A 27,196-nucleotide genomic window follows, 5' to 3' on the forward strand; every position below is an offset into this window, starting at 1 on the left:
AAGGAGTAGACTTAAAGCAAAGTTTTAAATATTTTTTGCGATTTCGTGTCTTCATCATTTGTTCTCATCTTCACAATCAATCAAAAGTATCAGAAAGGAGGCGTAAAATTAGAAACGTACGAATAAAACAAAAACGCTTTCAGCTACTTAAGTTGACCTGACTAGGTTTTCAGTCAACTCTGTCGTTAAACAAACTGGAGCCAGGGGTGTTCAGAGGAAGCGGAGACGGTTGGGACACGATGCTTAATGGGAATTTTTGGAGGGGACAACAGTAATTGAATTTTCATAATATAATAAATAACAAAACATTAAAAAAATATTTTTATACTTTTTCTATCACTTCTATCTAACTTCACACAAAAATATGTATGTGTGGTTCTTTTAAATCCACTTTATGCACAGATAGGATAATCGGAACTGGGCCTACAGTTTAAAGTGGGATCCGAACCACTGTACTATGTGCCGACGACACTATGTATAAAGCGACGACGTTGCCACTACGCCATCGGATAGGCCCCAGGTACGTGTGTGGTATGTTGGAGCAGAGAATTAGTTGGAAAAGTCAAACAAACAAATAACCAAGAGCACGGTTCAGTACGCTAAAAAAAAGTGCAAAATATGCATTGTTTATTTTTATGTTTCAAAACATGAAAGTGTCAGTACTTTCCTTTCGATAATATTTTAGTTTCAACTTCGGCAATGAAGATTTCAAACAAGGGCGGAACCAGAAACTGCATGTTTTCTTTCTTCAGCGTTGGTTCTTTCACACCTGCAACCAGGCAAAGGGACAGCCTGTTTCCTCCGACCTATTTCTTTCAAGAACTTTTAAGAAATAGTCGGGCTGTTAGCATTTTATCCAGTGCCCACCACCCTATATTGGCTTACATTCGAACCACAGAATCCCTTATGAAATCTGTTTGTAATTTTTAATTTCCTCTTCTTGCCTTCTTTCGATTATTTTCGAATTAAACTTCCAATTTTACTTGGTTATTAGCTCTTACTAGTGTTGGGCGATATACCGTCTGGACGTTATATCGCGATATTGAAACTATATCATCCAGGCGATATCAACTACACGATATATCGTCACGAAATTTGGCGATATATATCGCCGATATCACGATAGGGAGAAAATATCGTATTGTGTCGTCTGTGACGAAATTTTCTTGACGATATATCGCAATATCAAATTTCGGATATCATCCAACCCTAGCTCTTGCTCTGAAGTGGATTTCATTAAGTATATATATTTTTTCGAGGGCACTGCTTCTGCATTCGTGCTTGTTTTCACTTTCAAATATCATTCCCTCTTCGGTTGTTGCCACCTCGTCTTTCCTTCTTGTTGGCTACAAGTGCTCAATGCAGAGGTTGGAAGATTGCTGTTTGGAAGATTGCTGGCGCCGTTAGCTGCGGGGGAGGGGAGAGTAGATGCATCACCCCCCACAAGGTACGGAAAACGCAGAAAGTAGATGTATTTTATTGGGTTTCCTTGTATTATACCACGCCAGAATCAAAGTTAAAGCACATGCACGTGTGATTGGAAGTACGCTTAGTTCCACGCCTACACGCATTTGCGTTTTATTAATGTAAGAAATAGTCGAACAATTTTGAATGTTCCCAGTTTTCGTTGTTCAACAGATGCCAAAGAATAATCATGCTAAACCGATTTTGCGAGTCAGTTTAAATACAGATATCTGAAAGATATGTGTAATCATCCTAATCAAATCATAGCCAGTATTAACTTAACGACTATTATTAATTAGCCTACTCATTTTATGTAGGAGTGGCTGCGGTAGCTCAGTCGGTAACGCGTCTGATTACCATGCTAAAGATCCCGGGTTCGATCCCCGGCCGGTTCAAATACGGGTACGTTTCTAACGTTGGAAGCGGCCCCGGCGCCCACCCAGCATCGAATAACATGGGTACCTGGGGGAAACCCTGGGGGGGTAAATGCGGTCAGGGGCGTGGTGCTGATCACAACCCCACTCACGAGACCGGATCAAGAAAGTGTGGGGCATTACCCCCGGCATGGTGCTAAGCACAGGGGAACACTTTACCTTTTTACATTTTATATAGGAACCCTTTGTGCTTGGGGAAGGGATTGGTCAGACGAGTCATTTTCTGCCTCCCCTAGATAACTCAAGATTACCTCCCCTGCAGCCGCTTAAGACCGGTCCACACCCTACGTCTTATAGTACGTCTTGCTTGCGCAGTTCAAAACTGTACCTTTAAAGATGTTGCACTTCACACGCTACGTCTTTTACCTACTCAGTTCCGTGCAGTCCATCATGTAGGAAGTGCTACTGTGGTCCATTTTCGCAATTTGCATTTTTTCTCACGTGGTGAGCCTGATGACTGGCGAAATTACTTACGAATGGATATTCAAACATACAATCATTTACTGGAATTAGTAACCCCACATATCACGAAACAAAGCACTTGTATGAGAAAAACAATTTCACCATTGCGGCACGGGGGAGGCCCCTCTTAGTTGGAATACTTTCCAATGTTCAAAAATCAAAAGTTAACATAATAGCCTTTTTTGACGGTTCTCTAATGAGAAAGTTATTTATAATTCAGTTTGCTTAAAAATGCTTCTATTATAAGTAAGAAATCAACAACAATGTACACGATACTTATATTTTCATTATTTTATGCCGCTCTTTTACCTCTTGGATTAATTGCGATGATATGTCCAATCCCGATTAGCCTTACTGTGCACAACGTGGACTTAAAACACCTAATCAATATAGCAGACTCGTCATCCATGGAATTCGTAGACTCCCTCGAAGTTTCCTGATTGGTCAAAGATCCAAATAAATGAAAATACCATAACATTGGCTTATAAACAACGTTATCTCCAGCACCAGAACAAATTGATTTGTTCACCTTGACCAATTCTTTACGATAAACTCTCCTCATAGAATTGATTTTTCTTACTTCTGTGTCTCTGTTTGTTGCAGCGTCAATCTACTTGTCTTCTTGTAATAAGCCGTCATAGGCCTGATTCTTGTCACGGTCACTGTAGTTCTTTGATTTTACCTGCCACAAACACGGAAAGCTCTTGTAGAGTTCAATGAACTCAGCTAAATACTCGCGTGAACACTGACGAAGATTGGTCTTCGTCGTAAAGGTCTAATTTATCAGGGAAAAAAAGAAAACAAATTCTCGACCTCCGCTAATAGTGTTTCGACACTAGGGTAGAATGAGAACTGAGCGACAGGTGCACAAAAGACTGAGGGGAGCGTCCACACGCACAAATTGTTTGCACAGATGTCTGAGATTTGCGCAGACATCTATGCTCTTGGGCCCAGTGTTTGGTTGACAATTTGGTGCACGACCTATTTAATTAAAATGTTTCATACATAAATATTTATATTTTGGTTATTTTATGTCGCTGGTGTATTTCGCGGGTTAATCGAAACAATGAGGTGGAATGATGGAGTGATAGAATGATGAAGGAACAAACACGATGTCCATGATTCCATGTTATCGCGTTTATTCTTTACATTTAGCTATACTTTACGGAAAACTGTGAAAAAGTAGTTAACAAGACTTTAAAACCAGGATTTTAGTAATTGTTTCATAACCTCAAGATTAGCCCATGTACAGAATTGGATTTCTTCTATTTTACTACGATGCTGTGCTTCTTGCTTGTGGGCGAGGGGAGCTCAAGGGAGGGGAGGGGGTAGACGACGTTCATGGCTGCAGCGTTGCCGCTTCAAAGTACGGAAAGGAGGGAAATTATGCCATTGCTGTTTTCTCTGTGTTGGTAATATTTCTGGGCATGTGTCCTGAAAGCAAATGATTGTCTCAAGTCGGATTAAACTTTATGGATAATAATGTTTGGATTCCCATTAAAAATTAACCAGTAGACCTACATAGTCCTGCACCGTCGCAGTGTGGTCTAAGGTGTGATTGATGCTTTGGGGTCCGGCTACGGGATGCACTAAGGTTCGAGTCTCCTGGGGAAGCGTGGCAACTTTCCTCTGAGATTTCGGCCAGTGTATGGGACCGGTGGCCACTCAACATCGTGAGGAAATTGGTTGAATGAACTCCCTCCTTGGCAGGTGGGAGTGAGGACGGTAGTCGGTAGGTAGGCCCGGTATCTCAATGGGCTGTTGTAGTGTACCTCCATAAAAATGATTTACACCAAAATTTAGCTTATTCGAGCGTTAATGTGGACCATCACAATTCGACCATAAGTTTTTATTTAGTTAATCTCAAAGAGAGCGGTTGTTTTGAAAACACAAAAAGCTGCACTTTTTTTTTGTTCTCACGACGATAAGAAATCTAATACATACTTGAAAAAAAAACCGTTAGTTACTGTAGCTTACCCCAGAATTCATTAAGTTAAATTTGATGTAACTCGTATTTCTGTAGGTCTAATGGTAAATTTCTAATTGTAGTGAAAACTCGAGTAGTCATAATTTTTAATCGGACAGTAGTGCGCCGGATTCTTTCTTTATTGTTTCCTTTATGATGCAGCGTTTGTGCGAGAGATCGTGATGATTAGATATAAAGACATATCGCTGTTCAGGAACAGCACATGTTAACACCTTGTATTGATTGCTTCAATCAAAATTTTTGGGTGCGTCGGCACATCAGGCCATTTTACACCCTTCAATGAATGCGGGGAAGATTCCCTTATCTAAAACCCTTACTTCAATTTTAAAAAAAAGATAAAAAAAAAGGAGTGTAAAAAGTCCCTCAATAAAGGTTAAAAATACAGGTTGTAAATGAACCTGCATTAAACAAACACAACACATGAGAAAGGTAAGGATATTTAAAAACTACCACAGAAGCAGTGGAACAGACCTGCACTTCTCAATTTTTTTTTTAAAAAAAATTGTCTAAAACATTGACATTGTCACCCAAAGAGGATGACAAATCCTTAGGGAGGTTAAATCCCTGTCTGATGTGACTAAAATCGGCACATTCGAGAAGAATGTGTCGAACGCTTAAAACAACGTTGCAAGTACGGCACAAAAGAGAGCCCAGTTCTTGCAGCAAACGTCGATGTGTTAGACGACTGTGTCCGATTCGGAGCCGCTTTAATATTACTTCTTCTCGCCGCTAGGGACAAAACGAGGAAGCAGCGATGGGCTTGATAGCTCGCAGCTTGTTTCCCCTTATCTCATCCCACTCGGCCTGCCACGTGTGAAGAACCGAACAACTAAAACATTCTGCAGGTCCCTAAATGGCCTTGTAAATGAATCGCCTGTTCTTTGTCTCCTTTTCACATTTTAAGTACAAGCACCTTTTAACTCTTTCAGCAAAGTGCTAACTTGATATATAAATAGCAGGTGTAAATATACTAATTAGTTTCATAATTTAAATTAATATTATAAATATGGACGCTTATAACACGTACGCAAAGTTCAGAACTATTCAATAAAATAGGTTGGATCTTGGAGAAACGAGAAGAATTCAATTTATCGTTATTATTATTATTGTTTTCTTTCACTTTCGGTCTCGGAATGGTGTCTTCATGCACGACAGTGTGTCCAAAGTCACCTGTATTCCTAAAATTGCGTACATTTTTCTGGCAGAGACAACATAGAAATCAGGTTAGATTATCATAAGCCTTATAACTCCACACTTACGTGATTGATTTATTGATTGAGTTAGTGTTTTAAGACCACCTTATGCGCAGTAAGGCTATTTGGGACAGGCTATTTGGGACTGGGCCTACAGTTTAAAGTGGGATACGAACCACTATGTACCTCCACCGGGTATCGAACCCGGCCACACTACCATGACATATATGCCTTCAGTCATGGCGCAATGCACGGGAAAAGCTGCACCTTTACTTCGTTTGCGCTTAATTCTTTCCATTTGCGCTTAAAGCGTTCGTGTTTAAACTTTTCGTGATTATTCTTCTTGTGCTTATTTATTAATTTTGGTACGCGATCGTTTCGTTCTGCATTTCTTTGAAATTTAATGGGACTCGATACACTGACATCGTGTCATTCAATGAAAAACTGCTTGAGAAGACTTGGCTTTCCTAGGCAAGTTGCGCCAAATAGTTTAGTAGCGTCCACTTCCAGGGTGGGGCAAAGGTCTCTTCTCAGACACAAACATCGCTTTCTAAGATTCTAGGGGATCGAAAGCACGTAATATCAAAAACACTTGATTCAGTTAACATGTATTGATTATTATTATTATTATTATTAATAATAATATTATTATTAAACGTGTAACATATAGCGAATACATTGCATTCAGTTAGAGAAGTTGCCAGTGAATATTGAGTAATATTTGTGCATTCATACCGTAGGTGGAGGAGAACAAAGAGAACAACAAAATTCGACACACCCTTTACACATCATTAAACTTTTAAACCTGTCGGACGTGTTATTTTAGGAAATGTATATACTTTATTTGAAAGAAAGTTGTGGGAGTTGCTGCTATGTCATTGACCACCGCTGAAACTTATTTGTGCAGTTATAAGCCCTACGAAATGAACCCCAGTTCAAAGGGGGAAGGGAAGGGGGGGTGATGGACGGCGAGGTTCATGCAGTTTATGGACAGCACCAAACGTTGTCGTCTGCCAGGCCAGTGTTCTTTAAAAGTCATTTGTATATTATAATTATTTTACGTCACTTTTTTGCCACTTTTGGCTTATCGCGACGATGAATGCTGATTATGTTGTATGGATGAAGAGACAAAAAAACAAAAAAAACGTCTAGGCTGATGGGACTCGAGCCCGGAGCATACTGTGGCGAGCTCCTGCAGTCAACCAATCAGCGTACTCGCTCACAGACTACAACCTTTAGACAGAGAGTATGCTTTAGAAGTGGGTGGAATTAATCTTTTCATACCGTTCCGCTCAGGAAATTACGACAACCATTGATTGAAAATATAAACATATTTTAACTGGCGTTAAAAGTGATCTGTAAGAATATCCGTTTAACATTCATATTGGTTGAAGAATAGAATTTAATAGGTCGGTTGTTATAACTACAATTAAAACTTTGTTGAAGAGTTTGTTTCATGTTATAAGATTATAATTTATATTATTATGATAGTATTGGAGGCTAAGGCGTTAATTTTCAGCTGAAAATTTCCAATCGGTTGTTTGACGAATGGGCTAAAAAAACAGAACACTGATCGGCGCAGAACATGTTGACCATTCACATCTCTCCAGTAAAGCTCGGATCACCCTCCCCCCATGGTCCGGTCAAGGTTCGTTCAATCGCGCTCAGCTCGAGGTCCGGTCACGATCGGGTGGAAATAATATTTGTCCGGAGCGTGAGGAGGAGGAGCTTGACTTTGCGAAGCTCGGTCATTGATGTGAACGTCTGATAGGTTCAGCCCCGTTGCAAAGAATACGTGACCAAGTTTTGTGCGAGAAGATGAGCCGTCAGAAGGCAACGACCTATTATAACAACTGAAAAAAAGGCGAGTAATTATGAAATTGATTGATGGGGCCATTGAGCAATAAAATCCCACAATATTTTCCTCTCAGTTCTGTTTTTAAAACATTGGTCCAAATATGTGATTTCAAGAACCTGACTAAAATAAATTTAAGAAAAAAAAACTGACCGAAACAACCAAATTACAATTAGCAAATGAAAGAAAGTTAAATAGGGAACTAACCACAAGTACGATCCGTAAACACTAGTTGTAACTACATTTTTTCATCTCGTTGCATCAATTAAAATCCTTAAGTCAAGAAGCTAACCTATTGGCGGTCATATTTTCCCGTACAACCAAGTTGTCATTTTTGTGTGTGCAAAGGGAAGGGAGGTGGTGGTTGGTCGAACCTCTGCCAAGGGAAAAATCATTTTTGATAAGTGGCCCCGAATCAAGATTAACAACGAACTTGTTCTTCGTTTAAGGAAAACGATACAAAATTACTCCCTATTTTTTTTTTTTTAAAAAAAAGTCGAGGAAAGCCACGTTCCACACGATGCGCGTAACAATCGGGTCCTTGAAGCTAGGCTTACAGCCTGCTGTATATTTGTCATGTGTTATGTTGGAAACTTTCTAATAAAAGAGATGGTCAACAATGTCGATGTGAAACAATGAGCCCGAAATTTTTTATGTCGAACCTAGATCGACAAAGTAGTGTTACCATTGCTGACATTTACAGTTTTGCACATTGTACTTGCAAATAAACGTTTGCCGATTTCTAACCAAAAGTATAACATTATATTTATGATAACCGACCTCCTGTCAGAGTGGTTAGCAGAGCGTGCTACGCCACCAGGTTCGAATCCCGGCCTGGGCATGGATGTTCTTTGTGATGTTATTTCATCAATTTAATCGTATCACCATTCATTCACATCCTCCAGATTAGTCAAAACTGGCATAAAAACGAAGTAAATCAACCAAGTCAATGAATCCCCGCTTTCACAATTACTTTTCTTCTTTGTCAATTTCTTCTAATTAACGTCAGTGCTGCAACAGCCAAGTTCGTTGTTGAAAATATCTTAATCATTGTAGTTAGCACAATAGACAGGCTTTTCATACAGAAAAATCCGTGTACTCTGTCTGGAGGAAACCAACACCAGACACGCGTTGATCGTATCTTGATGGAGCGAAGCGTGACCGCTAGTGTGGATACCCTCTGACTGTGAGCGGAGCTTTAGGGAAGAATGAATGACCCAAGTGTTGCTTGAGCGCAGATGTGAATAAAGCCTAAACGCTATACAGGACGCGCTGTGCTTTCTGTGACGTCACCTGTGCTGTTTGGGTCTGTGATAACGACAAAGATTTTTCTGATTTGATTTATTTTATTTTCCTTCGCGTTTTGTACCTCTTGGCTAATTTGCGAAGATGGGGATGAGTGATGAAATGATGAAATTGATTAATGGACATTCACAAACAACCAAGCCCGAGCGGGAATCGAACCCGGGACCCTTGGCTTTGCAGCGCGATGTGCTAACCACTCGGCCAGAGAGTCCGGCAAGTGGTGTTGAATTTCCAAAAAATGAAGAAAGAACAGTAAAAAAAATCAATAAATTATTATATGTGGGCCTATGAACCCCGCCCCCCGCACAGGGAAGTAAGTTTCTCGTACGGCACGGGTAAGAAAAGTACATCGGGAGACAAGTTTGGATGTTAGTAGCTATCCAAGAGAAGAAAGACAATCTTATCATTGAAAAATGTGGAATATTTAGCTCGAACGAATGAATATGTGTACTATTTAATATGTATTATAGTTTTATTTTCCCCATACTATTAACATTCTTCATACTATCCGTGAATGATTTTTGAGTTGTTAAGTTCATTTATACAAAGATAGGTTAATCGGGACTGAACCTACATTTTTATTTGGGATCCGAACAAGTATGTGCCCTCCCACCTACCCCGGGTTTCGAATCTGGGAGCTCTTGATTACAAGGCAACGACGTAACGTTTACCACTATCACTAATATTTCATTTATACGATTTTTCAATTTAATGTTGCTAACAAAATGTATTTTTTTCGTTATTGATATTATCATTCTTCATAATACTCAGTCATTGTTATGTGCCCCTACGTGCGCCCCTATATCCCGCTAAATCCGCCAGTGTATCAGTCGACAGCACCTATCATTGCTCTGTGTTTCTCTTTAACCCCCTGGCTATGCCTGCCGTGGTTTGTCGACGAGTCTGCCCTCTTGTACCTGGAACTAGAAGCTAAGACACGTGGTTGGGGACCGTTAGCTGATTTCCCTCTCCTTCCGTCCTTGTCGACCGTACACGCATGCGCACGAACCTCGGAAAGTAAGTGCATCTGACGCTGTGTATGGGAGCCCGCCATCTGCAACAAATTCTACCGACCATAACCGTCATTTGTGTATCGCGAAATTGTCAAAAAAATCTACACTAGCGCCACATACCCCCCCGTCCCGACCCTCAAGTTTGTGTATCGTGGTTTGTGTGTAGCATATCCGAGGTAAAAATAACTTTTTGCTGGAAACAATTTTCTGGGCTATTTACAGGTCGTAGAGTCCAAAAAATTGGGAGAGCTTTCCGAGGTACCGTCATTTTTACCTCGGTTAATTTTTTACCTCGGAACGTTGGTGTTTAATCTCATGGGGCACCTCGGAACAACGGATTTGCGAACTCACACACACACACACACACACAAACACTTCCTAGTCCTGTGTTCATCCCACCAAAAATTTTACCTGCGGTATTAAGGCAGCAATGCTTTCAAGTAAGAACATGGTGTGGATAAATTATTCTAAATTTTTTTGCATACCATGAATTCAATACAACATTTAATATAAAAATCAGCAATTTATAAAAACGTATTAGTGTGATGTGTAACATGCAACTGCCCCCCCTTACTCAATCTCTGGCGCTGCGCCATTGGTTCACATATTCAGTGTCTCTCGCTGGCCAATAATAAGTTAGGGTCGAGCACAGTGCTGTCACACAGGACATAAAATCTGCTTTGTATGGGCAATTGTTCTTGTGGATTATTTTTTAGATTAATATAGAAGATTTTTATCTCCTTGTTTTAATGTTAACAACTGCAGAAACACTTATTTCAAGCAGAAGCGACGCAGGAACATTTTTCTCTGTAGGGCACAAGATTAACAATGGGGGGGCATGGAAAATTCCATTTTAGAACAGCACACATGAATTTCCTGTTTCTTACTGGAATATATATAATTTTTATTTTATTTTTGAGAATTCTTGATAATTTTTAAAAACAGATAATTCCAAAATATATGAAGATCTTGTGGCCTTTTCAGCACTCATTAGGAATTTTAAGGAAATTGTGAGCAAATATAGGTCTACATGTATTCATTTTAATTCCTGGTGGAATTTGAAAAGGAGGAGGGGGGGGGGATCAGGATGAAGATGATTCCAACCCTGTTTTAAACCATCCCAACCTCTGGTTGTGAATGATACATCCCAACAAGGGATAATTATTTCCCACCCAGTGGATATGTAAATTACATTATGAAATATATCATTCTTATAGAGTTCCAGTTCACATCAGTTAATTTTAGAGCCTTTGTTGTACTCATGCAACAATAGTGAATTAAGGGAGAGCAAAAAATAATACCATGAAATATTTTTTTATGTAATTATCCATGTTGCGAATTTGTAAATTACAGTGCCTTCAGGCGTAAAAGGAAAAAAATGTGATCAAACTTTATACTTTTTTCTTCCTGATAGTTTTAAGAATTTGAAAATATATTTACATGTTATTTTTTCGGGTTAAATTGGTTGTAGTTTCAACTTTAGTGAAATAATTTGACACTTTTTCTTTGTTAACAATGTTGATAATAATACTCTCTTGAATTCCTTATACATGTATAAACTTTTAATTTTTTAAAAAAAATGCATATCCCAAATTAGCCTTTCCTGTAATACAAGGCCATTGCAAACAAGTTATTTTAGGGGAGGTGGCTGTTGAGGAATATTGCCAAGGACCTCTTGGCAGTCCCATTCCCAAACTTCTGACTTCGCAGTACATCACAATCGGAAAGCTGGTGAAATCCTGTTTGTAATTTTTGTAATGAAATAAGCAACTGTTTTTACTGTTGAAAACTATTCCCATGCCGAAGAAAGAAATCGCTGGTGAACTTCGGAGTACTTCCCTTCCAGTCAGCACATGTGTAGATTGCAAGATGCAAACTTTTTTAGGGAGGAGAGAAGGAAGGAGAACTCCTGAAAGCTGACTGTGTTCACTGTTCCGTTATGGCGATGCAGGACATTTCTCGGGTGTAAAGGTAAAAAGGTAAAGTTTCCCTAGACTGAAAAAAGTTCTGAAAGGACAGAAATTTAGAAGTGATAACGAGGTTATAGCAGCTGCCGAACAGTTTTTTGCAGCCAAGAGAAATCTTTTTTTTTTTCGGAGGGGTTAGAGAAGTCGTTGCAACAAAGTGCTAAAAGTGTGTAGACCTTCAGGGAGAATACGTCGAATAGCCTGAAACTTTCGTGCCTGTAGCTAAAGTCCTTCTGGGTCGGGCCGAGAACTTATCAGCCCCCCCTTCCCCCCTTGTAACGTGAACCTTGCGGATGGCATTCCAATCGTCTCACTGACACAACACTCTGCAATAACACAAACAAGTAACGGCAAGTAACCAGATTAACACTCTTGCGCACATTACGAAATTAACATGCTCTTGGTTTACATCTGCTCGCCACTATATTCACAGCTCTGTCTTCATCTAGTCACGAAGGAACAAAAAACTTGAGCTCAAAGATTTCGGATTGAGAGGAAGCTCACGAAAACACCATTGACTGTTAACGGTTTCGTCTGCAGCGTAATCTTGATACAGTGTTGCACATTCGAAACCTCCAAACGATCCCTATCGACACAAAAATCTTTCAAGGATATAAACTTAAGCAGGACATTACTGGTCAAAACTATGATTAAAATGTTTATTATCTGTGGTTCTTAACATCATTTCTAAAGTGTATTTTTTTGTGTATATAAGGGCAGAACTTGGATGAATTACAGATGATGAATTATAACACAGGTTAGTGCTCGTTTTGCAATATTTATATAAATGTCTGGATATGTCCATAAACATAAGCGGGCATTACAGGCCGCAATTGACGGGTATCTCTGTCAGCGCCGCCCGCCACGCTTCTCCCGATCTCTTGGCTGAAGATCTAAATGGATGACAGGAATGTGGAAGACAGGTTGACATTTTGATGTCTTCACAATGGGGGATGAGCATGTGAAAAAGGAGCAGAATGGCGAAGAAAAGAAATGAGAAGGAATCATGTTATAAAGCACAGTAACATCAGTTAATTTTCTAATACGCTATTTAAAAGTCCCTGCTCTACTTTTTTTTAATTACATTTCGCATTCATTCCCTCCTCTTTTCCTTGCTTCACAAGTTGCAATAACTGAAAATTATTTTTCCAATGTGTTTTTATGAGTCCATTTTTTACTCAGACTGTTTAAAGCAAAATTTGAACCACTCCCCAATATCCTCTGGGACAATTGAACCCTGGGAGCCCTTCATTGCAAGATGTTCAAAAACTGAATGGTTATGTTCAAGATTATGTTTGTAAGGTGAAGTGGGGAATTTTGGTTTCTATACCTCTCCTTTTTGTTGCCTAAATTTTTAAACTTTAAATGTCAGTGCTTTAAGGGTAGCTGCTTATCACCCTACCCTAGAAATGTTCTAAATACCACGCTGTTTACTTGCATCCATCCATTCTGGACACTTATCGATATCTAAAACTACTGGAACTGTAGATACAAAAATACGAATATCATGAACTGATATCACAAAGTGAGTAGCATTTTGCACAGGGATAGTAAGGGCCTATTTTTTTTGTGCGGGGGAGGGCATAATATAACTTGAGACTTAAGTTGGAGGGGAAAGAGAATCGAAAAGTTGTCCATCTTCTTGAAATAACATCCAGAACTATTTTATTAAATAACTTACGTTTGAGAAATTATAAAAGACTACTGTTTTTTCGTTGTTCCTTATGTTGCAGGAGATTATCAAAAATATCTTTAACTTGTAAATTTTTAATGAGAGATGGCCATTTGACTTTGGCCTCGTGAGGCCCTACCTCTGAGTTGAAGGTCAGCCTCAGGCCTCACATGGCCTCAGCCTCCGACCTCCAACTCGGCCTCACAGGGCCTCAACCTCCAAGCTCATGTTTGGCCTCTGGCCTCACAGGGCCTCAGCCGCTGACATCCAACTTGGCCTCGGACTCACATGGCCTCAGCCTCTGAGCCCCATCTGAGCCTCCAGCCTCACACGGCCTGAGCCTCAGACTTCCAACTCATCCTCCATCCTGACAGGGCCTCAGCCTCCGAACTCCATCTCAACCTCCAGCCTCACACGGCTTCAGCCTCCAAGCTCAAATTTGGCCTCTGGCCTCACATGGCCTCAGCCTCCGAACTCCAACTTGGCCTTGGCCTCACACGGTTTCAGCCGCTGACATCCAACTTGGCCTCGGACTCACATGGCCTCAGCCTCTGAGCCCCATCTGAGCCTCCAGCCTCACACGGCCTCAGCCTCAGACTTCCAACTCATCCTCCATCCTGACAGGGCCTCAGCTGCCGAATTCCATCTCAGCCTCCAGCCTCACAGGGCCTCAGCCACCGAACTCCAACTCGGCCCCACAGGGCCTCAACCTCCAAGCTCAAGTTTGGCATCTGGCCTCACAGGGCCTCAGCCGCCGACATCCAACTTGGCCTCGGACTCACATGGCCTCAGCCTCCGAGCCCCATCTCAGCCTCCAGCCTCACACAACCTCAGCCTCAGGCTAACAACTCAGCCTGCAACCTCACAAGGCCTCAGCCTCCAAACTACATCTTGACCTCCATCCTTACATGGCCTCAGCCTCCAAGTTCAAATTTGGCCTCTGGCCTCACATGGCCTCAGCCTCTGAACTCCAACTTGGCCTTGGCCTCACACGGTTTCAGCCTTGCAAGGCTTCTGGAGGCCGAGGCTGAGGGAGAGGCCTGGCCTCCAGAGGCTGGACATATCTGGTCTGAGCTGAGAAGAAGTTAGCGTATTTCTTCTACAGTTCATTGGAAATCCTGTGTGTATTAATACAAGGGGTTAATGATTACACAATATTAATAATCATGTTAGATTTAACATAGAATTTTACAAGGTATGGAACGTGTCTATATTTTCACTTTCTTCAGAACATAAGCAGTTATAGTCTTCTGTGTTTCCTAACAGAGGTGGGGAACAAGAACATACTTTCCTTTCCAGGAGGCACCCGACAGTGACTGTATGATTTCTGGATATGGTTTCTAGATAGATAGTCCAGAAGTTACAGACTTTCTTTCCAGAATACACTCGAAATAACACCTGACAAAAGTAAAAAAGAGAAATAGGAACAGACTGCACCCTACGCAACAGAGAGCCAAGCGAGATGCCAAATAAAGGAATGCAATCTACCCTCGAGGCCAAAAATCACCTCTGGCATGGCTCATATCAACAACTGGTAGAAGGCGGGCCCAGCCTCCGAACTCCATCTCAGCCTTTAAGTTGAAAGTTGGCCTCACACAGCCTCAGATTCCGAACTCCATCTCGACCTCCAGCCTCACAGGGCCTCATCATCCAACCTTCAACTTGGCCTCGGCCTCACAGGGCCTCAGCCTCCAACCTTCAACTTGGCCTTGGCCTCTCATAGCCTCAGCCTCAAAGCTCAAGGTTGGCCTCCGCCCTCACACAGCCTCAGCCTGTGACCTCCAACTCAGCCTCTGACCTCCAACTTGGCCTCTGGTCTCACACAACCTCAACCTATGACCTCCAACTTGGCCTCCAGGCTCACATGGCCTCAGCCTCCAAACTCAAGGTCAGCCTCTGGCCTCACACAGCCTCAGACACCAAACTCCAACTCGGCCTCACACAACCTCAGCCTCAAGGCTCCTGGAGCTGAAGAAAACATTTACTTTAGGCACATCTGCCAGTGGCCACAACCATTCTCTCCTCACTGCCCCCTTCTCTTCCTTCCCTTACCTACCAGATCGTAAAAGCCATCGGGACAAGTTGCTGAAAGGGTATGGCTCATCACATGAAATTTGAACACTATCTTGGTCACACACCACATTTCATCTTCTGACGTAAGCACGGAATGCATAGACCAAGAAGGGGGTTTGAATTTGGTGCGATAAGTGAGACCAGTTGCAGAAAGTCGTCAGCGAAGGTGGGAGACGTCTGATAGTGACAGAGGGAAATTTGAAGACAGCGATACCAATGCCTCCCTCACACTTCTTCGTATGTACTATTGTTAGGAAAGGAACTAATGACATAATGATGCAGAATTATTCAGATAGTAATGAAATAAATTAGGTGGAATCTGCAATATTAAGATATTTATAATCTAGATTATCCATGTTTACATGTCATAGACTTTGTCATTATGAACCTGCAACCTGTCATTTTTTCTTGTTTGTTTTTCTCTTTTTGACGCTGTTGCTTCATTCAAAATTTATCTCAAAATGGTGAGAGGAAATGCAGCTGTAGCGAAATTCATTCATTGGGCAAACCCTCTGGAGTCATTACGTGTGTACAGGACTTGTTTTCGATGTTATGCTATCTACAGAGTGTTACTCCTCACCCTACAATTATACCTCTCTCACTCCCTAATTCCCATGGATGAGTATACTTCAAGCACTATCACGAACAGACTGATCTGCCTGGAAGTTAATGGTATATCCCTATATTGTTTTCCGTATCATGAACAAACCACAACAAAAAGACCTGGCAGCACCCTTCACATATATCCAAGCACACATTGACCTAAGTAAATATCATGATCAAGTAGACATAATTGTTAAACAAGCGAGTATGAGAGAACAAGTCACCCTGCCATGACTGCCATATACTGACGTCCTACAAAGGGTCAAAAACAAGTTAGAAAAACAATGGGACGATTGGTGCACCAAAGAACTCCATCTTACTTATGAATGGCATCCACAAATCGGAAACAAACACCCTTGGTTTCAAAATCTAAATCTACCCCAAGCTGTTCTCATGTTTACTCTATGAATGCATACAAGTCACATAATAATGCAGCCAAGTTCACATTTTGTGTGGAGAACCTACACAATCAAGCACTCATATGTTTCTCCAATTCCCACTTTGGCAACAACATCACAATACTCTATAAACATCTACAACGAATACCCCTTTTCCAATGTCCCTTTCAACCCTACTTTATGGCCCACGGACTGCTGTCATATGGATATTGTACAGTTTGCCTGCAAACACAAACTTGTAACATAAACAGACCTTAAATAACAAAATACAAATGTGATCTGAGACAGGGAATCAAGATGAAGAAGGGTGGAATCTCCCAACTAGGACCTCTGCTGGAAATCACTTATGGGCAGTGTGAGTCACACAAAGAAGATGACGACGATGGTTTGTTTTTGTTTTCCTGCTCCAGAGATTCCCTGGAGAGAGTGTAGAGTACAATAGAACATCGTCTATCTGCATTAATTGGGACCGAAGGTTATGTGGATAACGATTTTTGTGGATAATCAAACATGTGTTTATTTAACAAAGAGAAGCACATACAGTACAGGTTTATTTTATACATACAGTACACATATGTACACAATACGTATAAAGTACAAGAAAACAAAAGACATGAGAAACTGAGAAAACACTTGTAATATACGTACAGTACATGCCTAAATTACAGTACTGTTCATCCCACCCCTTCAGCTTAATTGTTGCAGAGTCCGTTACTCAACTTCCCTACTGCAGGGTTGCTGGTCCATTTAAAAAAAAAAACAAACTAAAACACATCTAGATCCAATGTACAATTGAAGAAATTGCTTAAATTTGTTCAAACTGAATCTTGCTTTTTTGAGCGTGTAGATAACTGACGTTGCAGATAATTGATGTGCAAATAAACAACATTCTACTGTAGTTCATTTGTCTTTTACATTTTAATAAGTTGTCATTTACTTTCATATCTTCATAGTGAGACATCAGGCCTAAAATATTTATTTTTAGAAATTATTAATAGTGGGCAGTTGCATAATTGTGAGAAACTGTCTTTTGTCAATTTTGCGGCTCCGGACTGTTGTGTATCCTTCACCGCAGAGATTATCATAAAAAACAACACTCGCGTAATGATTACACATGGATTTATTGTATAGAAATATAAGTGAACTGGAAACTACATATGATAATGCAGAGCGTTTGCTTTTAGTAATTCTTAATGCCAAGAGATGGTGCTGGTTGGCTTTTTACATACTGTTTTGTGATTGACGGAACAGTCAATTATAAAATAATTCTATCTGAGGACATTGTGCTAACTAAAGCAGGCCTCAGCAAGGACCAACACTACCTACTTGATATTTTCTAAAACAATTCAGAAAGGCAAGTGTCCAAATAATGTTGCTGTGATAGATCCAGTTCCCCTTTATCATTCATGATGGCTGACAACTTCTAATTGCATTTTGTGGTTGTTCATTTCAACAAAGGATGTTTGTACATTTCAACCAAGGACCCTACGAACGACCTAAAACTTTTAGCAACTTACACAATAGAAACATATACACCAGTTCTAAAAAGTTATGTTATGTGATAATACTTCTCCACATAAAATGTGAGTGCTCTAAATTAATTATTAAAATGTAATTATTTATGGTAATTTTGAAACCCAAATTTACATTTCCATCCTAAAAGAAATTCTGCTAAATGAACCCATTCCCCAAGTCCCTAATTGAAACTTTGCACAAAACCTTTGTTGTCATGAATAATTTGGGAAAGTTTTAGCCTGTAGTTTGTTCTCAGTTTAGAAATATAAGATTGTTATGAAGTTACAAACTCGTTGAACCCACAAAACAGTTTTTGAGTGCCCGTTCAAAAAATGTGGACTAAACAAAAAAAAAAAGACTTTTAAAATAGCTTTTTTTAAAAAAACAAAAAACTAAGAAATCTGTCGAACAAGGTGTTACTTGATTCAGTTGTACAGTTTTTACACTAAACTGCCTTAAGTTTGGATCTCCAAAATGTCTCTCTTATTTTGGAGGGGGAGGGCACTGGGAGTACATTCAGGCCCAGTGAGCAGTTATTCAATGTAATGGTGTAATGACAAAAGTGTGCAAAGATTTGGTGCAGTGCTTTCACTGGGAGATCCTTGACCAACCCCTTATAGACCCAACCTGTCACCCTGCAACTACATTTTAAGGCATTTTTTAAAAATAAAAGATAAAGAGCCACCAGTTCAACTAATCATGGTGGGATCTGGGCTGTTGTTGAAGGCTGGTTCTGCAGCCAACCACAAACATTCTTCACTCAAGATATCCACAACATAGTGACTTGCTGGAACACTTGCTTGAATCAACAAGGTGACTCTGTAGATTTCAAGCAACAAATCATGCTAGCTAAAAAAGTCTGTGACTTTCATTTGGGTGACCCTTTATAGAGGGTGTCATTCTAATGGTGCCCACAGACCACAGAAATGTATAGAGGACATCAAAACAAACAACTTTTCTCAGTAACATTTTTATTGTTGATACATTGTTTCAGTGCTACAATCATTCAAAAATGCCCATTTTGCCGCCTGAATGCTTTCCACCCAACATAAGATTTGATTGCATCTGTGATGTTATTTTCTGTGGTGAAACAGCACACAACAGTGTTGCAAGGATCACACAAATTTTGTGAAAAATGACAGAATAACAAACAAATTATGAACTGTAAAACATAGGTAGGAACACAACCAGTAGATAGAACATCTAGGGTAACATGGCCCACCAGCCAGAAGACCAGCAGTGATCCCAGGGTAAGGAGGAAGTGAACCAAGAAAACGAGAAATGGTAGAAAAACAATGTATTAAAAAGGAAGTGGTAACATGGATTTTGTCTCATAACATACATGTCAAATATCATTATTAGAGACCAGATTTTAAAGGGAAAATTTTTCCTCTAATAAGGACAAAAAAGGGGAAAATTTATGCCAGAAGGAGGAAAAAACATAGGACTATAATGTTTTTGCACTCCACTATAAATACTATTTTAAATGAAACTGCAATATATACCATTCATATATTGTCCTTTAATTTGAAATAATATTTTTAGTGGATTGTGAAAATAAGCTATAGTCCTTTTTCATATCCTTTTTTTGAAAGTAAAGTACATCGAATAATATTGCCATCCATTTTGATGAAATCTTCTTTGCAACAGCTTACTGCATTCCAAATTTGCTGCCACTTGTACCTGGTACAAGTACACTTGCAACCCAACAGAACAGGCATGCCACTTACAATCCATGTGTTGCTGCATAAGCCCAGATTGCATTGTTTCAAACAATGGCTCCAATATATTCCCAACACTCATGGAGAGAAGGTGAGGTAGAAGGTGCTTGTTCTTTCTTTCCTCTAAACTGCACCAAATAAACAATTGTTGAATATTTCGTTAAGGGAAAATACATTCGTACAAAATATTTGATATTTTGATGTTTTTTTAAAAAAAAAATTGGAAAAAAGGAATAGAGACTGAAAAACTAGTCAATAAAGGGACCAGAAAGAAAAATGTTTTAAGAAATGGAAAGAAAAGGGAATGTAGGCTGAAAAAGGGAGAAAAGGAAGTCAAAACCATGTAATCTTTCTGGAAGATAATTATCAACACTGTTGTTTTTTATTCCATGATCCATGTTGAAAAATAGAAAAGGACTTCCCTTTAAAATCCAGTCTAATAATCATCATCAACAACAAATTTTATTGGACTTTCAGCTTGCATCTAGCTGTTTACGCTTAGGCACATTTAATATTTGCAAATCTCATTGGAAGGTTGATATCTACTACAGGGTTGTATATCCATTTGTCCTGATACATGTGTTGTGGTATTGTGGTGCTGATGAGAGAAGTATCAGGTTAACTTTGTTACACTGTGGCTAAAACACATACAACCACAGTAACAACCTAATGATGAATCACTAGTGAATATAGCCTACTGCCATGTTCACAGTTGCAAACTATTACATGTGTATCCAGTGCTCACAGTTGCAAACTATTACATGTGTATCAAGTGCGTTCATAAACACAGTCGTAGGATAACTTGTTTTACTACTACTTATATTCCTGTATTTTCAAAGATTATTGTCTCTTGCCATACAATACCCTGAATGTACAGTACATGTTACTTACCTTTGGAATTTTGAATTCTTTGATTTTTATTTTCTCAACTGTTTAATGTGTTACAGACAACCAGTATCGGAAGGACAAAGTGAATAGACTGAACTGTAGATGTCAACTTGCCAATGAGATTTGCAAATATTTTACATCTAAGCTGGGAGAGAAAATCTAATGTTAAGACTTCCTTTTGAATACATTATTTTTCTACCATTTTTCTTATCATTGGTTCATTTCCTGTTGGCTTACTGAAGGAGTTTTCTGGCTTTGTTTTATGTACATAATGTGTCTGGTTGTAGCTATGTCATTTTTCACAGAATATATGTGACCCTGACAACCCTGGCATGCATCGCTTCATGACAGGAAATGAATGATATAAATACAATCAAATGTTTTTGAACAACTGTAGCATGGAAAGGATGCATCAACGAGAAGAAAGTTGTTTGTTTTGATGTCCTCTATACATTTCTGTAGTCCGTTGGTGCCATTAAAATGACACCCTGTATAATGTGTTTATTCGTTTATTAGATATGTATTTATGACTAGTGGTGATCATTAAATTAATCCATCAATGGATACTCTGTTTTAATAATAATAATAATAATAATAATAATAATAATAATAATAATAATAATAATAATAATTCCTTTATTTAGCTGGTGAGGTTCAGCTATAAGCTGCTCTACCAACTAACTCTTGTCATGAGCTACATAAGAAAATATAATTATATATATTATAATATCATAATATATGAATACAGATGGAAAGCTTGATTAAAGAGATATAAAGAATTTCACATTACCTACAATGGTGTTTATTCTTACTTGAAGCTAAACTGTGATGAGGAGACAAGGAGATGGTAAATATATCTCTTCTTTGGCAGTTACTATTATTGCACAACATAAGTTTCTACTTGGTTCATATATTTTCATGGGAACGTTAAGGAGAGAGGAAGTAGAGAAAGGAATCTGGCTGATCTTAGCTTTTGTCACTAATTGTTTGATGACTGCAACTGTCATAAATGTACTCGTTTAGATAAAATTGCTTCTGTAATAAGATACAATAAGAAACAAAAATCTCAGGAATTTTATCACATCACTTGAGCCATAACATTTTAATGAAAATTTTTATAATATATATTTACTATAGTGCACAGTTTAGGAGTGGTGAGAGATAGATTGGAGGCATCACCAGTTTTAAGGTAACAGTAAATGCAGCAACTTTAGAAGTTTTAAACAATTCATAAAGACAATTGATATTGTTGACTCTTTTATGGTCTATGAGCAAAATCAGTAAACATATTTCAAGATGATGGTTGGATTTTTTCTGTATTGTGTGATAGTTTCAAATCTATGTCTAGACCAACATTGAGAGATTGAAACAAAATAATGCAACTCTCAGCAATTTTTAGGGCATCTGCTTAGGCTTTCTGTATAGTAATGAAGACCTTGAATATAGTGGACAGTTGAATTGTGCCAGGGTATCAAATATAGAGCAAGTCATCAATGTTTCGACTATGCAAATTGCCTTAAAATCATATATTTTGATCTATTATTTTCATAGCACCTAGGTAACTAGTATTACATTTGATAGAAATCAGTCAAGGTATTTCAATATAAACTAATGTAACAGAACTGTGGAAAAATATACATGGGAGAAAGATTTATCTTTAAAGTACAGACAGGATGCAACCCTCGGGAATTAGGAATTCCACTAAATTTGTTGTAAACATCACAGGCTATAACAAAAAACTGAAAAAAAACATGCAAATAATGCTCATAGTACTGTTAGCTACACAAGACTATAAGGTGACAAAAATTTGATATAAAGTCAGCATTATACACAGGGGCTTAACGAAACTGGATATATAGTGTAGGTTTCTGAATATGCAGCCTAGTTTATAATGAAATATGAGAGTGTGAATGGCGTGTTTTCACACATGGAAATGCAGAGCATATAAAATATTAATAATATGTAATTGTCATGAATGTGACAGATGATAATGATGTAAAGAATGAAATTACTCATTAGTAAACTGTCATATATATTTATCTATATTTAATAGAACCTTTGCTACAGTTTGCATTGCACAGAAGTTTACTGTGTAAGTTAGCTGATGTAATGAGTTCTATTGCTTTAAGTGTTCCATTGTTTGTAGAGCAAAGCATGGGCAAGAAATGTATATGTAGTTTCAATGTTGGCCTGCAACTAGAATTTAAATTCCTGCATCTTGATGCAAACTCAAAAGAGAAATCTCACATTGTGTATCAGGTATGTTGGGAGCTTTATGAACAGCTGTTGAAAAATAAAGTTGTTCTTGTGATAAATACTTTTGGCACTCCACAACTTCACAATAGAACTTCCATCAAAGTTTGATCAGAAAGGACGAGAAACACTATGCAAATCATACAGAGATTATATTAATTAATACTTTTTGACAATGGGACTTCACATTTCATATATTGCTGATGATGTACCATTTATATGTGACCCATATCTAAATAATTAATAATAATAATAAGTAACAATAATATGATATAAGTAAGTCTTGAAGCTTTCCTGCAGACAAAGGAAATGCATCAGTTATTCTCCAGACCACAGACTACGACAAGAAAATTTCAAAACTTCTAGCAGACTCCACATACAAGAAACTTCCCCGAGATCCAACAGCAGCAGTTGAAAGAAAGACCAGAACATTCCTGAAGAAAACATCATTGCCGAAACCCATTCAGGACAAATTGACACCGAGTGGAACAGTACCACCATGACTGTATGGACTGCCTAAAATACACAAGACTGCAGTGCCATTAAGACCAATCGTCAGTGCCATTGGATGCCCAATGTACAGACTCGCCAAATTCCTGACAGCCCAGCTTCAACCACTAATAGGCAAATGTGAACATCATGTGACAAACTCCACTGAATTCATCAAAACACTGCAGCAGATCAGAGCATCACCAGATGACATCTTAGTCAGCTACGACGTAGTGTCACTCTTTACCAAAGTGCCTCTTCAAGATTCACTGGAATTACTAGAACACCACTTCAGACCAGAAATCATCAGTCTGTTCAAACACACACTGACCTCTACCTACTTCAACTACAGTGGACAGTACTATGAGCAAACCGACGGTGTGACACTGGGCTCCCCACTCCCGCCTGCCATTGTCAATTTTTTCATGGAAAACTTAGAGCACGAAGCCCTGCACACAGCTCCACTGAAACCTGCTGCCTTCCACAGATACATGGACGACACCTTCATCGTCTGGCTGCACAGTAAAGAAACTATTCAGCCATTCTTAGACCACCTAAACAATCAACACCCAAATATCAAGTTCATCATGGAGACTGAGAAGAATAACAGGCTGCCGTTCCTGGATATTCTCATCAAACGCAAGCCAGACGGATCCCTGGGACACAGTGTATACTGGAAACTGACTCACACTGATTTATATCTCAATCCCAGCAGTTTTCACCACTCGTCTCAACAAGCTACAGTACTCTCTACTTTATTTCACTGGGCCATCTTCATCAGCAACGCACAGCATCTATCAGAAGAAATACAGCATCTTCTCATGACTTTCAAACTGAACGGGTACTCGGAACACAACATCAACAAAACATTAAAACGAGTACTGTCCAAGAAGACCATCACATCAGGGAATTTGGACACATTGGGGAATCCGGACACATCAGGGTACCCATACACACCAGGGGACATGGACCCTCCAGGGGACCCGGACAAAGCTGACCAGAAGATAGCCATTCTTCCGTACACCGGAAATCTCTCCAGAGCAATTAGCTGAATCCTCAAGAGACATTACATAAAAAAACATTCACAAACCACCTCCGAAGATCAGAAGCCTACTACATAACCCCAAGGACTAGTTAGGACTCAAAACACTGGGAGTCTACCAGATTACCTGTAAATGCAGGAAAGCATACATTGGGCAGACAGGTAGGGCAATAGAACAGCGCTGTAAAGAACACCAAAGGAACATCAAGTACTTCCACTCTGAAAAGTCGGAACTAGCAGAACATTCAATCAACGAGGGACATAGACCAGATTTCAGCAACACAGAAATCATAGCCAAAACTTCAAACTACTGGGACCGCATTATCAAGGAAGCAATAGCCATTCATGAGGAAAAATATAATCTTAATTGCGACACGGGGCTCAAACTGGACCCAGCTTGGTTAGCATTAGTTAACCAGAAGAGTGAACCCAGCAGACACGTGCCACCCAATTGGTCTGCCATCTTCACCGGGATCCCCCCCCCCCCCACGAACCTATATACGCTGGGTTGATGCTCAGAACTGCACTTCTACCCATTGGTCTCAGTAACTGGCACATTTGGCTATTATTTTGGTGTCTGCAAATAAAATCCTGTGTCCCTCAGTGATGCTGTGTTCCGCAAGGCCTGACTTTTTCAGTTGGAATAATCGGAATGAACATCAGTGTAATATCTGATTATTCCAACTGGAAAAGTCAGGCCTTGTGGAACACAGCATCATTGAGGAACACAGGATTTTATTTGACGACATGCGCATATGATTCTTCATATCATATACTTGTTGCTTTTAGCTGAAACTTTAGTCCACGTTCATTAACTACCACAACATTATCTTTCCAGTGTTTTTTTCAAAACCAGTGTTAAGTTGAGAAAGATGTAGTCTCCCTGCCCCACTGGTTTCAATGTCACTGAGTGTTTATGATTGATAATTGATTCTAGAGATATTGGTATTGTTCTTTCTGAAAGCGTAATACTAGTAATCTAATACTTCCATTGCTTTCTTCCAGGTGGTTTCTTAATCAACTGTCAGACATGTCCAGCTGCATACCATGCAGAGTGTATTGGGATCAGCCACCCAGAAGGAAGTTTCCTCTGCCAAGATTGTCAGTCTGGTAGATCCCTGATGTGTGGTGAATTGGTCTGGACAAAGCTTTCATATTTCAAGTATGTCCCATGCATTTAAATTCCTTATGTCCTATGCATTTTTCTTCCTTAGAACAACATTGTTATGATATGTTAATGTTTTGATTAGGATAGAAGTGATACTGATATTTTAGTATTTGTATATCAAGAGATATTGCTCATGATCAAGAGATAATGTAATCCATATCAATGTTATTAATTACAGGCCATATGTGTTGAGAATTGTACATGCGCACATTCACAGATTGTCACTTGAATATTAAAGGATGGAGTATGATTTGTAGTAAATCAAATGTGAAATGAATTCACACCACAAATTGTTTCATATTATATTGATAATTGTGAATTTACATTCATTACAGCAATCATAGGTATCGTTTCTTTGCGAACCATTTGTTTTTTATTACCCTGTATATAAATATATACCATGACTTTTCACATTGAAATTTTGATTAAATTAATTTTAGAATAAATATTAGATTATGCAGGTCAATAAAATTTTACTTTTTTTATGCTAAATTTATTCCATAATATTGTTTTTGTAGTATTTTTTCTTATGATTTCATGTGTGTTTACCAAATATATAAGGATGGCAGGCTTTTTGATTTGTTTACTGTTATTATTGCACTAAAAAATATTATTGATATGTGTAATTTGGTAGTTCATACCTTACCATGTACTTTTTAAATTTTCATCTGTACTTTATACACATCTTTAATTGTTAAAAATTTACAGATAGCACCAACATGTCTAGAGAGTACAAGTTTTCAACAGGATAGTGCATTTTGCTTGGATTAAAAAAAAAATCAACTTGCGTGGTCTCTTTCAGGTTGTTCATGCAACAGCCTCCCCAAAAATGACAAAATTGGGTTTTTATTTTGTTTTTCACACAATGATTGATTAATATTACTGTAAAGAAATTGAAATTTTTGTTATCACTTAGTTGTCTCCAAATTTTTCTTTATATTCTAACATATTAATTCTACTAGGATAAAATTTATATCTCAGAGACTATGAATTCTAGAGTTACTAATCATAACTCATTTTGTTCAGTACATGTTACACCTTAAGCTTTCAGTAAAAGGTTTGATTTTTTGATTTGATTTAGTTTATTTTACTTCACGTTTTGTGCCTCTTGGCTAATTTGCGAAGATGAGGATGAGTGATGAAATGATGAAATTGATGAATGGACATTCACAAACAACCAAGCCCGACCGGGATTCGAACCCGGGACCCTTGGCGTCTTTCAGTAAAAGGAAACAATATTTCTTTATCAAGTAGAAGAAGGAGAAAGTGAAGGGACTTAGTTTTTAAAAAATATATTTTGAATTCACCTGGCCCTAGGCAACACTGTGAAGTGAGTGTTCAAAATAGTATCTGTATGTTGCCTGATAAGTGTTGCTCTCTTGTTGCAAGAATTGCAGTGTCATATGGTAAAAATAACCACTCACTTAGTCCTCCCAGCCCCACTCTGCACTTGAGTCACTCAGTCTCGCTACCCCCCTCCAATCTGCTGGAGATGAACCATGATGGACCATGAAAATATATGGGTTTGTTAAGATATCTATTGCAATCACAGAAATATAACTTTCTTGCACTCCCTCCATATCTCTCCTCCCCCACACCCCTTCACCTCCCCTCCATTAGCACTCTTTCAAGAAATGGAAAGACCAAGCTCTGTCAGTTAACAGGAAGGGAATGCCTGGAGAAACAAATGTTCT

At 39.0% G+C, this 27,196-nt stretch overlaps 1 protein-coding gene across 2 annotated transcripts in view; it reads left to right on the forward strand.

Annotated features, from left to right (window-relative positions):
• LOC145984493 (histone-lysine N-methyltransferase NSD2-like) overlaps positions 1–27,196 on the forward strand; it is a 514,670-nt gene that overhangs the window by 215,318 nt on the left and 272,156 nt on the right. For both annotated transcript variants that reach the window (XM_083118148.1, XM_083118150.1), the window contains exon 7: positions 25,340–25,496. In XM_083118148.1, the coding sequence (XP_082974274.1) occupies positions 25,340–25,496 (157 nt within the window). The remainder of the gene's footprint in view (positions 1–25,339; positions 25,497–27,196) is intronic.

Source organism: Lepisma saccharinum, chromosome 2 (assembly GCF_977018435.1).
Source record: "Lepisma saccharinum chromosome 2, izLepSacc3.1, whole genome shotgun sequence".
Taxonomy (NCBI): Eukaryota; Metazoa; Arthropoda; class Insecta; order Zygentoma; family Lepismatidae; genus Lepisma; species Lepisma saccharinum.